The sequence below is a fragment of the Phaethon aethereus genome (assembly GCF_964289735.1).
Source record: "Phaethon aethereus genome assembly, chromosome: Z".
Classification (NCBI taxonomy): Eukaryota; Metazoa; Chordata; class Aves; order Phaethontiformes; family Phaethontidae; genus Phaethon; species Phaethon aethereus.
This window is the reverse complement of record NC_138577.1, coordinates 28505161-28519480: the sequence shown is the minus strand read 5'-3', so window position 1 is coordinate 28519480 and position 14320 is coordinate 28505161. Positions and strand designations below refer to the sequence as shown.

The following is a 14320-nucleotide window of genomic DNA, read 5'->3' as shown; positions in this document are numbered from 1 at the left end:
ACGAAACACCCCTCCAGCTTGCTTCCTTGCCAGCTTGCCCGCAGCCTCCGTGTCCCAAAATCATTGAATAACTTGGCTTGGAAGGGGCCTTTAAAGGCCATCTAGTCCACCCTCCTGCAATGAGCAGCGACATCTTCAACTAGACCAGCCTGCTCCACTCCAGCAGCAGCTCGGCGTGAATCACAACCACCTCCAAACACACGGCCGCTCAGACAGGTCGCCTCGGCGTTACTCAGCTGCCAGCTGGCAATCGGCCACCTGCGGCGGGCTCGGGCCGGGTGACCGCCGGAGGGACAGCCCGAGAGGGAGGTCGCGCCGAGACCCGCCACACCTGCTCAGCCCCAGTAGCCACGGAGCGGGGACACGGGCCGTGGCGCGAGACCAACCGCCCCCTTCGAGGGGCGTGGGTCGGGGGGCGCCCCCCGCCATTTTGCGACGGGCGCAACGCACCCGCCGGCGAGGCTCACCCCGCCATTTTAGGGGCAGCGCCACAGCCTTTCGGGGGTGGGGGACGTGGCTTGGCCCGGCTCCGCCCGCCGCCAGGCTGGTACCGGCTAGACCGCGCCCTCCGCCCCCTCCTAGCTCAGGTATCAGGTGAAACTGGTCGGTCGTGCGGGAGAGGCAGCGGTGGCCGGAGCGCGGTGGGAGGATGGCTGGGCGCCGCGGGCCGTGTTTGCTGCTGCTGCTGCTGCTCTGCGCGCTCCTGCGAGTCGCCGCTCCCGCAGGTGAGAGGAGGCGTGCCAGCTGCCGCCGACGGATGCCAGAGCCGCCGGCTCGGCTGGGATCAGCCGGGGACGGACGAGCCTTCCCAGGGCTCCGCGGGTGCCGCCGGGGTTACTCGGCGCCCCTCGGCTGCGGGTTGGGCCGCGGGCGGCGGCGTGGCGGGCGGGGAGCGGTGCGGGGGGCACGGCTGGGCTCCCGGCGGGCGAGGCGCGGGGGCGGCGGGGCTGGACCGCGCCGAAGAGCGGGTTTCAAGCCCCCGGCTGGGCTGCGGGGGGCCCGGAGCGGCGTGGGCGAGGTTTCCCCGGAGTCCAACGGGTTCGGAGAACTCGGGCCGGTGGCTGTGGAGCTGCCGGGACCCGCCGGGAGGATGCTGCCGGCCGGCCGGCATCCCGCCAGGTGGGGCAAAGCAGCTCGACGGGCGAACAGCCGGGCGCGACTTCCAAGCCCTCTCTGGACTCCTGGGGCGCACGGAGCCGGCGGGGTGGGCTGCTGGTCCTGCGCGGTCTCTCCACGGGACCTGTCTGGCACGCGTGGCGTGGCTTCACCCGCGTCGGTGCTGTACCTGGTTCTTGGCCAGCAACCTGCGTAAAAGCTGTATATAAGCATAATGTTCTCGCTTTTTTTCCTAACTGTAAAAAGCTAGGCTTTTTTTTTTTTTTAATACTCCTTTTTACCTCTGTTATTGCATATTGAACATAAGTGCTGTTTGGGAGACGGGGGGAAACAGTCATTCATACTGATATTTCACTGCCTTAGTTAGGTTCATGTTTCGCTACTTTTTATAGTCAACCTCAGTGCTGTATCTCGCATGCCTTTGCACTGTGCCCCTCTCTATTTGTTCATCCTGAACTTATTTACATAATAAAAGTATTTGCGTAAAGATGGTGTAAATATTGAAGCCAAGCTTATGGTGGCTCAAATTCTCTCAACAAACAGATACTAGATAGCAGCAAATTTTGTTGTTCAGAGCAGAGTTTTGGAAGTTAAACTGCCTCCTAATAGCCTAGTTGTCTGACCTGGACAGGGGGAGGAATTCGGAATCATCGGAGGAGGCAGTAGCATGCTTAAAAGTTTTAGTTGGCTGCTTGATCTCCTGAAGTAGGGAAGTGAAATGAGCTGGAAGTGTGATCCCATCCCAAATAAGGGTGATGCACTATAAGCCAGGGGCTCATTGTGGCTATTTTCAACAGGCTAATGTCATTACGGTGTTGTGGTGCATCTGGGCTGCAGATCCAAGAACCAGTGTTATCTTAACCTTAGTCCTTGTGGGTATTACTGCCATGACCTAAGCCAGTTAATTTGGATATTCTGTGCTTCTTCCACTTTTGTGTCTGCAGGGTAGGCATAATCGTTTGTTTGGTATGCAGTGGGTTATATCTTCTCTACAAACGGCAAAGGTGTTGAAACAGTCTTTTGTTGTGGGAGGAGAGTACGTTTTCCCCCGTCGTGCCAAGGAAGCTTTTCCCGTGGGCAGATTAGCAAATCAACTGCATTCTCTGCATGTGAGTCAGGCAGGGTGAAACTCGGCTTGGAAAAGAACTCCATTGTTATGGAAAACTGCAAGCGCAGAAGGAGTAAGAAAAGGATGTAGAAAATGCACATACCTAACAAAGGATTGGTTGCTCGGTGAGGCAGTGTTAACTGTAGAGACAAACAGGATGCTGAACTGTCTCTCTGTATGGGTTGCCAGCTGGGCTAACAAAAACTGCCCAGGATCTGCAGTCAGAACTTTTGAGGCTGGAACTACTTCAAGTCAGCATAAAAGCAAGACTTGATCTCTGAAATCAACCATTTAGCTTGACTATGTCTTCAGAAATAGAATAAAACAAACCTTTGTCTCTATTCTGCCACTTCTGCGATGCTAAGTCCTGTCTGTGGTTCACATATCTGTCAACCCACTTTATTATAGCTCTTACTCTAATGTTTCACACTAACACTTTAGGTCTTTTTGGTGAGCATTTTTAATATTTTTTTCTTCAACCTAACAGGTTGATATCCACAAGTGGTGTGGTTTAACAGCAATTGCAAAGCATTGCTTTATATCTGATAGCAAAACATTAATAAGAAGGGAGTGGTAATATTTGCTTTTCCAGTTTTCTGCAGTAATTTAAGTCTTTGGAATGGCATACAAATAGTATGGCTGCAATTTGATAACATCAACTACTTACTGACAGACAGGTGCTTAACGTAGCACTGGACACTGCACTTTATTATAGTACTCTGAAAACTGCTGTCAGCTTAGAATAAAGGATCTGCTTCCGGGCATCTCTGGGATCTTCCTCAGCTAAGCTATAAGCCTGAGAAAAGAGGCATTGCTTAGCTAATTATCGTTTACATTATCTGATATCTGTGTAAGCTACATTTTTCAAGCTGGTTTTATGGCTTCCATTATTCACAGCTCAGGTGAGGGACCTGGGATTTCTGTATTACACAAGTAAACTTTGTAGTCTTTGACCATATTGCCAACATAACCATGTGGCTTGAAGATCTGAGAGCAGGATTTGTATAATTCTGCCCTGTTGTAATTACACCCTATATAGGCCAAAATGACTGCTTGGCATTTGAATTAATTTTCTTTAGGACTGTTGTTTTATATAATTTAGACTTCAGTCTTCATGCAGTCTACTGCAAATATTTGTCCATGTCATTGTACGGGCAAAAAGTTTTCTCACACCTCAGTTTTCCAGTGAAGCCTGCTTGTGCTTGGAGCTTGTCAAATACTTGTTAAGTGGAGCTAGGGTAACTTAATTAAAAACTCTCAAGAGTACCAATATATGCTGTGTTTCTGCACACCTTTTTAGGAGGCCACTCAGTCTAGACAGGATATTAATGCTATACATCAGACTTTTGCAGTAATAACTTGAAAGGAACAGCTATCTCAAGTTGTGCTGCTTTTGAGAATCAATACTGGAAACCACACATGTATTTCACATATTTCTTGTGTGAGAATTCTTTTCTTTTAAAATGTAAGGTGTAAGCATTTTTTATTCTGGAATTGTGTCAAAACTCTATTAATAGAGTAACAAAGGTGCCATCCTTCAACACTGTTCATGGTTTGTTGTACACAAACCTGCTTGGTGAGGAAGATGACTCCCTTATACTCCAGTTGGGTGGGGTTTTTTGTGGCTAAAATAATCCACAAATACTGATAGAACCTGAGATGAGGTTAAAATAATTCTCCCACAGACAGTCAAGTTCCATGTCCATACAGTTTAGCTTGGTGGATGTCAGACTTTTTGGAACAGTGCGAGTTCATGGACAGTATCTGTGCAGTTTAAACTTTTAGCATGGGAGGACTGTGTTGGGTCTGGAGAGGTTCTGAACTGAGCTGTAGGAAGGCCATCTGCAGAGATTGACCATCTTGCCAATGAATTGGAAGGAGATCCCAGATGACAGGCCCTGTTGCATCTTCATGCACAAAGTTGGTCTGTTAAAGTTTCAATTCAGACACAGTGTGACACATACCGTTCTTTCCTTAGTGATCACTTGTGCATGGCTTTTGGCATTACATTCCGAGTTTCAGTTCTGAGGGCAGCATGCCCTTTTTTATTGCATACCTGATTTTTCAGGCCATCTAAACTGAGGAAACTTCTACTGCAGTTAGGTTAACCTGCTGTAAAGTTTCCATGAGTCCCAGCACTTGGGTAATCTGGTACTGCCACGTGAAAGGATAGTGGTGCCCTGGGGTACTTGAAGCAATTTCTGTTGTAACTGTTCTGATGGTAGGAGCACCTGACAGCCATTTTAACAAGGTATTTTTAATATCACTGGTGATGTGGAAAAGCATTTTGGTTGTTTCTGCAATCCTTCAATAGAGATATAGGTTGTCTTTTGGATAATAAACTTAAAGAGAAGAAAAATTGTCAAGTGTTTGAAAATCAGTCTTAATTTTTCTGTTGATGAGGCCATCTTTAATTCTTCAGAGTAAATCACGATGTTGAGTTTATTTTTATAAAGGACAAAAAGTCTCTACTTCAGTAACAGCAACTTCTTAATTATTATTTTTTCTTACTTTTAGAGAGCAGTGGAACCAGCAGTTCGAAAGGAAGAAGTTTCGCTGGCCAGAAAGTTCCAAATACAAATAATGCTTCTGAAGAGTTATACAAAGTGGATGAATTTGCAGCAAAAGCCCTCACAGGAAAGCTGACTACAGTTTTTCTTCCCATTGTCTATGTCATTGTCTTTGTCGTTGGTTTGCCAAGCAATGCCATGGCCCTCTGGGTCTTTTTTTTCCGAACAAAGAAGAAACATCCGGCTGTGATTTATATGGTTAACTTGGCATTGGCAGACCTTCTTTTTGTTGTCTGGTTCCCACTGAAGATTGCGTACCATGTAAATGGCAATAATTGGCTATTCGGTGAAGGTCTCTGCAAAGTACTTGTTGGATTTTTCTACGGAAATATGTACTGTTCCATTCTCTTTATGACATGTCTCAGTGTGCAACGGTATTGGGTTGTAGTGAACCCCATAGTGCATTCAAGAAAGAAATCTGAAATTGCCTTGGGCATCTCCCTTGCTATCTGGATACTGGTTTTGTTGGGCACCATTCCATTGTATCTTGTTAATCAGACGGCATATATTTCAAATCTTAACATCACTACCTGCCATGATGTGCTGCCTGAAAATGTTTTGGCTCACGATATGTTCAATTATTTCCTTTCACTTGCAATTGGACTCTTCTTAATCCCAGCTCTCCTCACTGTTGTCGCTTACATACTAATGATCAAGACTCTGAATGCTTCCATCTCAGATGTAAGCACTGGGAAGAAACGAAAAAGGGCAATCAAACTCATTATCACTGTCCTGTCTATGTATCTCATCTGTTTTACACCTAGCAATGTGCTGCTTGTTGTGCACTATTTGCTCCTCAAAACCTACAGCCAGAGCTATCTGTATGTGTCATACATAACTGCACTGTGTCTTTCTACTTTGAACAGTTGTATTGATCCATTCATCTATTACTATATTTCAAAAGACTTCAGAGACAACCTTAAAAATGCTCTTCTTTGCCGAAGTGTGCGAACTACACGGAGGATGCAAGTGTCTCTCTCGTCAAGCAGATACCCCAAGAAATCAAATTCTTATTCTTCAAACTCAAATGGGACTACTAAATCAACCTACTGAGTTTAATCCTAGAAAAGTCAACTTTTATTACTACTGCTGAAAGGATGTAAGTGACAAGAGAGTTCTTTTGGACAAGAGAGTTCTTTTATACAAGAGAGTCTGAAGAAACATCTCTGCTGCTTAATTACATTGAAGCCTGGATTCTGGAACTGGCAGCTGCTTACCCTGTGTAGAAATCATAAGCAGATAAGTCTTCCCACTAGGCTCGAAAAAAAATCATGACATTTCAGATGCTCTGCACAAATGCTGCTGACGTGAAAGTGAGTTGTAGTTGAAGACATTTTTGTCCAGTATTGAAGTTGTTAAAAAGCAAAACATCACTGGAATGTTATGTAGTGTTGCTAGTATATTTAATTAACAGAGAAATCTGTTTTGTTTGGTTTTAACTGTAATGTATTAAACAGATGAACAGATTGTGTATGTAGGACCTTGCTCTGTGTACCTGCTTACACTGAACATTATTTTAAACCATAGAGAGAAGGAAAGGAGAATCCATTTCACCATCTTGGTGTAGACTGCTTATTATCTTTAGTACAGTGTAATTTTATATTGTTTTCCAAATTATCATGCTGTAAATAATAACATGGCAGAAGCCTGTAAGGTTATCCTATTGAGTTGACAAGCTGAACTTGTCAGCTAGCATTGAGATAAAATGTTAGTTGAGATTATATACTGTAACTTAACGCTTGTCAGTGCATGATCTTAAATGGGGCTATCTAACAAAGTTTTGATGAATAGCTGTTTGATTTTTATATAATGTGCCTTGTATTTTTTAAGATATCTAAATAAGATTTTTTTTTTTCATAACGCATTTGAGTTGGGTGCTTTCTTTCATGCTCGTACAAGCTCTTCAAAATGCTAAGTAGTTCAACTTGCCTGGCTTCAGGTAACAAAGATATTATTCCTAACAGTGAATTAGAAGTCTGACAACTGTAGCTGTAATGTCTAAATGGGTTAAGTAAAATTTACCTAATGACGCATTTCATTAGAACGGCGCTGTTCCCTGGTCTTATTAGCAGATAACTAAAACCAAATGGTTCAGAACTGTGGGAGAGTAATGAGATACAGACAGACATGTTAACAAGATAGCAAACTTCAGCCCCAGTGGATTTCTGACATAAGATCTTAAGTTTTCTTCCCTCACCCAGAATATTTGTGACCACTAAGGAATGTGGAATCACATTTACTTTTAATGTGAAAAGCTGATGGGTATATGTTTGGTGGTAGCATTTAAATGCATTTTTTTCGAATCTTGCAGTCCTGATATGTTCCATCAACACATGGATGGTCACATGGATGCGACTTCAGTCTGAGACTTGGGCTTCACTGGGTCCCTACAAACACAAAATGGAGAAGCCCTCAGTCCAAAAAGTACTCTGACACAGCTGGTATTTGAAATGGTGAATATTTCCTATCTATATATGGAGAGTAAGGAACGAGGTAGACCAAACTGTAGCGAGAATTTGAAGAGGCTTGTACATCTTAAAGGCCATAAATATCTATATAATAAACTATTTAATTTCTGTATGCTAGTCTGTTCCTTCCCTTGTCTTGTTCTTTGGTTTCTATATTCTCCCCCTACTTTGATAACAAGGTGCCTTTTCTCCGCCCTACATAATAAAGACTAATGTGTTTGATATCTCAAAGATTAATTAAGCTCTAGCTTTCCTTCTTATCTGCTGTGGTTTTGTCTACTAACTCTTAACAGGTATGTAGCATGAAAGTAGGATGTTTGGTGGTATTTCAGAGGTCCAAGCTAAAATAGCAGCTTACATTAACAAATGTCTCAGGAGCAGAGAGTTTACAGCTCTTTAGATGACGTGGAACACAAATGCTTCTCAGGCATAAACAGTTTGCTCTTCCTGTTCCCTGACAAAAATGCAGGGAAATAATTGCTTATTTATTACGCAACTGAAGATGTAATGCAGCAGCCTTACTGGAAAATAACTGTACATAAGAGGCCATAGATCACTGGAAGGATTTGGGAGGAAGCGGGTTGCACCATTTTTGAACTCTTCCCTTAGCCTGTGTGTGATAAACAAAATATGAGAATGTCTTTTATCTTGCTGAACAGCCTAGTGTGCTTCCTGCTCTACATATGGTAATGAATAACATGAAGGAAGGGCATCCAGTTCGTGTGATTACAGCACTACCCATGTTCTGCCAGGAGTCCAAGGGTTACAGGCTGTGTGTTGTAAAGATGATGAATAGTCTGAGTGTGTCTATATAATACCACAAAGATATTGCTCGTGATTCATGGATGACTTAAATTGCTGAAAAAAAAAACGCTTAATACAGCCAGTCTTGGGGGGGAAAAGATTTATTTATTCTTGTTATTTAATCAGAAGTACACCAAATAATGCTTGTATCTATACTCTCATTCTTCCTTCCCCATCGTTGATGGGATCACAGTTGGGGACTATTAAACAATCAGGCTGCTCCATTGCAGCTCATGCAAAACGGAGTGCTGATCCTCTTGACCACTTCTCCCTTCTAGCCGCCTTCAGCTGTGGATTGAGAAAGCAAGTTGCAAGGAAGAATCTTTCATCTCTTACCTGCAGCAACAGTGAAGGTCTGCCAATGACATGCATAAGAGTTAGACATTACTGCAGTGTTGTTGAAAGCTTTTTGAGAAAAACTTTCAATGAATAGAACGATTTATGTACTACATGTGACAAACTGTGGAGAATACTGTTGAAAGAGCTCACAGTCATTTAAGTGAAGCTTATTCCTTCAAACTATGCTCACTGGCAGCTGAAAAGATCTTTTTAGTGTAGGGTTTTTTTTATAATGGAGATTAGTAATGTCCTTTTTGCTTTTCCTTTGCTGTTTTAGCAGTACCACCTGGGTTCATGTCTTTAGGGGAGAGCAGAGAGGGACATCTTCCTCTGGATGTGACTTGTGTGGTTACGAGGGGGAGAACTGCTACTCAGAATTTAATCAGGCATCCAATTTTTTCTATGATCCGTATCCTCTAGCTATACAATGCTGCAAGTGTGTCTTTCTTTGCTGCAACCCAAGTGCAATGAAGACTAAACTCATCTGCAGATAAAGATAAATTTAAGAATTATTTTGCTTTGTTCTTTTATTTGTCCTTGAAACAAGGACGAATTACGGGAAATTTTTCCCATCTGTAGCTGCACTGCACATCCTCATCCTGAATTTAGTATTAGTTATATTGCATCAGTTAACAGAGCAGGTAGACAAGGGTGGTTGTTCAATTGATTTGAATCAATTCCTTGAATTGACGGTTGTGTGCCTGTGGAGCCAGGTAGTGATGGGGCAAGAACATGTAGCACAGGACGGTGGAGCTGGCTGCTTAACCTTTTTTGGGACTGTACCCTCAGGCAGGATTGATTGATATAAACGTGGTCATCTTCAGCTAACAAGAAATATATTCCTGAGTAGGGCCAACTTTGCAATTCAAACACGAAGAGATACAAAAAACTCTCCTCACCTATGGCTGACTTAAGGTTTGGATGCTACAAAAATAATCAGTGCAACATCCATGGAAGCATCGGGGAGTTGGAAATCAGTGTCATTTACGTGCACCGTGTTGTGGTTTCACAAACAGCTCGAGCACATGGTGCAGGTGGACTAGTCTTTACCCCAACTGCTTGATCATACTGTTCCCTTGTGCTGTCACAAGCATGTGTGACCTTGGGCGGGACTGGATCAGTTCTGGGTTAAAGTTAAACCAGGAGGAGGGAGGAAAGTTTACCTTTGACTTGGAACGGCGTTGAGCTGGTTTGCTGGGTGAGCGCTTGGCTCAGCACAAGGGAGAGGGTCAGACTGCACGTTTCACCACCAACGCCGGCTTGCGCTGTGCAGCTGCGAGGCAAGTAGAAGCACAGGAGCTGCGACGCATCTGCCTAGCCTCCTAAGCAGCAGGGAGCCCACGGCCATAGGAGTGGCTCTGCTGGCTCAGACCGAGGGTCCATCCAGCTCAGCCAGGGCAGTCTGCTCACCCATGCCTTTGGAGGTCAACAAGACAGCAAGGTGTCAAGGGATGTGTCAGAGAACAGAAAGACTGCTGCACAAGGCACCTGGCCAACACACCAGATGCATGGTGATACGTGGCCAGGGAGGCTTGTTACTTGGCACCATTGGAGTGCTGTGCTCTGGGACTGTTGAAGTGTGCTCTGAAGTTCAGAAGGGAGGCAAGTGGAGGCTGGGGAGGCTAAACTCATTAGCATCTGTCAGGAAAGCTGCTGCTGAGAAAGCTTAATCTGTAACTCAAAGAACATGTCTAAAAGCAACAAAAAGAAATTACAGGCAGGGAGGAGTAAAAACAGTGCAGGCATGTATCGTATCCCCCTCAGTACTCTCCCAACATCCAACTATTTTCAGCATAAGAGTGTCCATAAATCCGATCTGGCTGGTCTAGTAACACCTGTTGCATGTCTCTGTGTGAAAAGCAACCTCATTTTATTTGCTTTGAACCGGGATCCACTATCCTCACTTTGTGGCCCCAGGTTCTTGACGGAGAAGAGGGAGTTAGTTGGGGTTGTTCAGCCTGGAGAAGAGAAGGCTCTGGGGAGACCTTATTGCAGCCTTCTGGTACTTAAAGGAGGATTATAAGAAAGATGGAGACAGACTTTTTAGCAGGGCCTGTTGCCATAGGACAAGGGGTAGTGAGTTTAAACTAGAGGAGGGCAGATTTAGACTAGATAGAAGGAAGAAATTTTTCACACTGAGGGTGGTGAAACACTGACACAGGTTACCCAAGGAGGTGGTAGATGCCTTATCCCTGGAAACCTTTAAGGTCAGGTTGGACAGGGCTCTTAGCAACCTGATCTGGTTGAAGATGTCCCTGCTCATTGCAGGGGGCTTGGACTAGATGACTTTTAAAGGTCCCTTCCAACCCAAAGATTCTATGATGCTATGTGAACAAGTCCCTAACTGTCTTGTCCAGCCACTTGCAGTTTTGTAGGCCAGTATCATATTCCTTGTCAATCAGCTACTTTCCAGTTTGAGCAGCCTGAGACAATTCAGTTCTTCCAGTACAGCCACTGTTCCGTATATTATAATCCTGTTTTCTTTTTCTGAGATCTTCCCATTCCCACACATGGTCACCAAGCTACAAGCAGTATTCAAGCCATGGATGGTACAGTGATGACTTCTGTTTTGCTCACTTGTTACTTTACCAATAGACCCTAACATTTTTTCGCACTCCTAAGCATTGAGTTGATGTTTTCATGCAGCTGCTTGTAACTACATCTCTCTCCTGAATGGGTACAGTCATTTTGCAAGCCATAGTTCTTTATGTCGAGCTAGGATAATTTTCCCTCATGCACCTCACTTCACAGTTATTTATATTCAATTAATCCACCAATTCATTGCTCAGTCAGTCTTACAAGGTTGTTATGCAATTCTTTGCAACCTGCCTGAGTCCTTATTTTCTTGACTAACGTTGTGTTATCAGCAAACTTTTTGTTCCTCACTGCTCAACCCTCTTCAGACCGTTTATGCATATATAGAACGGTTTTGTATATATACCAGGTCTGGCACGATGCTGGTGAGTAACTGGCATTGTGAAAACTGACCATTTTTCTGCTACCCTGTATTTCTTTTCTTGTAATGAGTTATTTTTCTATGAGAAGACCTTCCCTCTTACTCCACAGCTGCCTAGTTTTCTTCAAAAGCCTTTGATAGGAAATTTGCCAAAAGCCTTTTGGAAACCTAGGTAGACTGGGTGTGCTGGATCACCCTTATTTCCATGTGTGTCTGTCCTCTTCCAAGAACACCACAAGGTTGTTAAGCCCAGAATTCTCTTTACAAAAGCCATGATGACTTTTCCCAGAAAGGTCCAGGAGGTCCTTAGTGATGTCCCTTCTTAGACTCTTCACTAATTGCTCAGTACAGATATTGGTCTCACAGGACTATATTTCCCTGGAACCTCAGAACCTTCTTTTACTTATTGATTACAGCATTGGCTCCCAGTATTTAGGGGTCATTTTGGCAAGAGGTAACACTTCTGTTACTGATTTAACTGTTTTGTCCCCGAGTTTTCTCAGCACTCCTCAATGCATACCATCTGGGCCCACCAAGTTTAGCATTCATTTTGTCTAACTAACTGTGGTGTGTTGACTGAAGACATGTAGCACACGTCTAGGACATGTAGCTGTCCTGGGAATCAAGCAGCATAATGCCTACCTACCATAACAGTCCTTTGGGACCCAAGTTTCATTATGGATGTATCTGTCGTGGTGTGCTGGGTTTGGCTGGGATAGATATAATTTTCTTCATAGTAGCTAGTATGGGGCTATTTTTGGATTTATGCTGAAAACCCTGTTGATAACACAGGGATGCTTTGGTTATTGCTGAGCAGTGCTTACACAGAGTCAAGGCCTTTTCTCTTCTCACCCATCCAGCAAGAATGCCAGGGGTGCACAAGAAGTTGGGAGGGGACACAGCTGGGACAGCTGGCCCCAGCTGACCAAAGGGATATTCCATACCGTATGACATCATGCTCAGCGTATGAAGCTGGGGGAAGAAGAAAGGGGGAGACATTCGGAGTTACAGTGTTTTGTCTTCCCAATTAACTATTATGCGTGATGGAGCCCTGCTTTCCTGGAGATGGCTGAACACCTGCCTGCCGATGGGAAGTGGTGAATGAAGTTCTTGGTTTGCTTTGCTTGTGTGCGTGGCTTTTGCTTTACTTATCAAACTGTTCTTGTCTCAACCCATGAGCTTTCTTAATTCTGCCCCTCTGATTCTCTCCCCCATCCCACTGGGGGCAGGGAGGGTGAGTGAGTGGCTGTGTGGTGCTTGGTCACCAGCTGGGGTTAAACCATGACACATGGACACAACAGCATCAATGTTAAATTCAGCAGGAACACAGTAGTCATTGTCGTTTTGATTCAAAAACAGCCAGGAGTGATAACCTTCTGTAGCCTTGCAGATAAACATTCTCCAGGTACTGTCTGCTGGCAGGACCAGTATGACAGGCTGACTACACAGTCAGCTCTCTGTCATCTAGGCCAAAGGAGGTGGAGATGCTTCAGATAATGGAAAAAAGACCAGTGATTGTGATGGATGCATTGAGTGCTGTGCAGACACTGTGACAACTCCTTTGGATCCATCAGGACTTACTGATTCAGTGCAAGCTTGTGTGACTTGGGCTTCAGAGTCACTGAAGTGTGTCTGCAGCCAGGTTCCCTGGTGGTCCAGCTGGCTCTTTGGTGGCCAGGGAAAGGGGGAAGGCCTATCTGTCTGTGTGTACATGGAGGTAGGTAGGTTCATAGGTGCACTGGAGTTCATAAGCCACCCAGGATTGCTCATGTGGTGCAAACATCAGAACAGAGCCAGCTCAAGGGTACCAAGGTCTACCTGGATTATCTCTGAGGAAATTCTGTCAGCGCCAGGCTCCAGTGTTTGCGCTTCAATATAGAGGCTGCATTCCCAGATGCGAAGATAATTAAAACGTGTCCAATCCCATTTCTCTCGTACCCTGCTTTCCTGTCACATACGCTGCCAGCTGTTGAATTTGGCATGCTACCTGTGTCAGCTTAATGCTCACCTGGATATTACGTTTTGCCACAGTGTAGAGCACCCATGGGAGAGAACTGGTGCAATCTCTAATCACCACACCCATGTCAGCAACAGCTCTAATGTAGCTATAACCCACAGACTGCACCTTTGCTGGTAAAACTTGCTCCATCTGGTCTCCATGGGATTATTACACTAATTGTAAAGCACAGTCCTGCTGCTGAAGTTATGTCTGCTTTTGGAGTGCTTTACCAATGCATTCTGCTGGTAGCACACTCGTCACATGGACTAAGCCTTGTTCCTTTGTTTGTTTTGAAGGTGTTAAGAATATGCAGTAATGAGCATTAATGAGCACTTGTGTAATGAAGCAAGACCACAAAGTATGGGAGGAGAAGAAAAGCCTACATTTGACCAGTCTACATTTCGGATTTAAGAGAAATGCCCCAATAACAACTCTCAGCTCTATCAGTTGGTCACCTCCAGGTATTGCAGCCCCCGTGACATGTCAGTTAATGCAGACAGCTCTGTGGAAACAATGGACAAGAGGGATGTTGTCTGTATTTTATGGCAGTTCTAAAAATCAATGTATAATAATTCTTAAGGTTGGCAGGATTTTAGTTGCCAAACCTTGGATGCATCAAGTGGCAAGTGCTCTGGCTGAGAACATGCATGAGCTGGCACATGAGTGGATGTCTCTCTATTGCAGTTAACAGCTATATTTGGTTCAGTGACTGCACTCACTTTCAAGAAGCAAACTGCTGCGAATTGAGTGTTCAGCATGTTTTTAAGAGTGATCCTTTACTGCAGTTTAATTGATTCCCCAGCTTGGCATTATAGCACTTGCGAGCTCTCAGCTGCTGGAAGGAAGTGATGCATGGACGTGATGCAGTGGGGACCGCCATCAGCATTCATGTTTTCTCCCCATTGAGTCTGAATTCAGGATGGTATGTACTCCTGGTGCTGTGGTTTAGCAGCTGGGTCC

General features: G+C 44.6%; 1 protein-coding gene across 1 annotated transcript; it reads left to right on the top strand.

Moving 5' to 3' along the window:
* Positions 1 to 417: 417 nt before the first annotated feature.
* F2RL1 (F2R like trypsin receptor 1) lies at positions 418 to 5847 on the top strand (the record flags this gene model as incomplete). The annotated part of the gene is made up of 2 exons (XM_082013081.1): positions 418 to 725; positions 4742 to 5847. The coding sequence occupies exons 1-2, from the start codon at positions 650 to 652 to the stop codon at positions 5845 to 5847; spliced, it is 1182 nt and encodes a 393-aa protein (XP_081869207.1). The 5' UTR covers positions 418 to 649.
* Positions 5848 to 14320: the final 8473 nt, after the last annotated feature.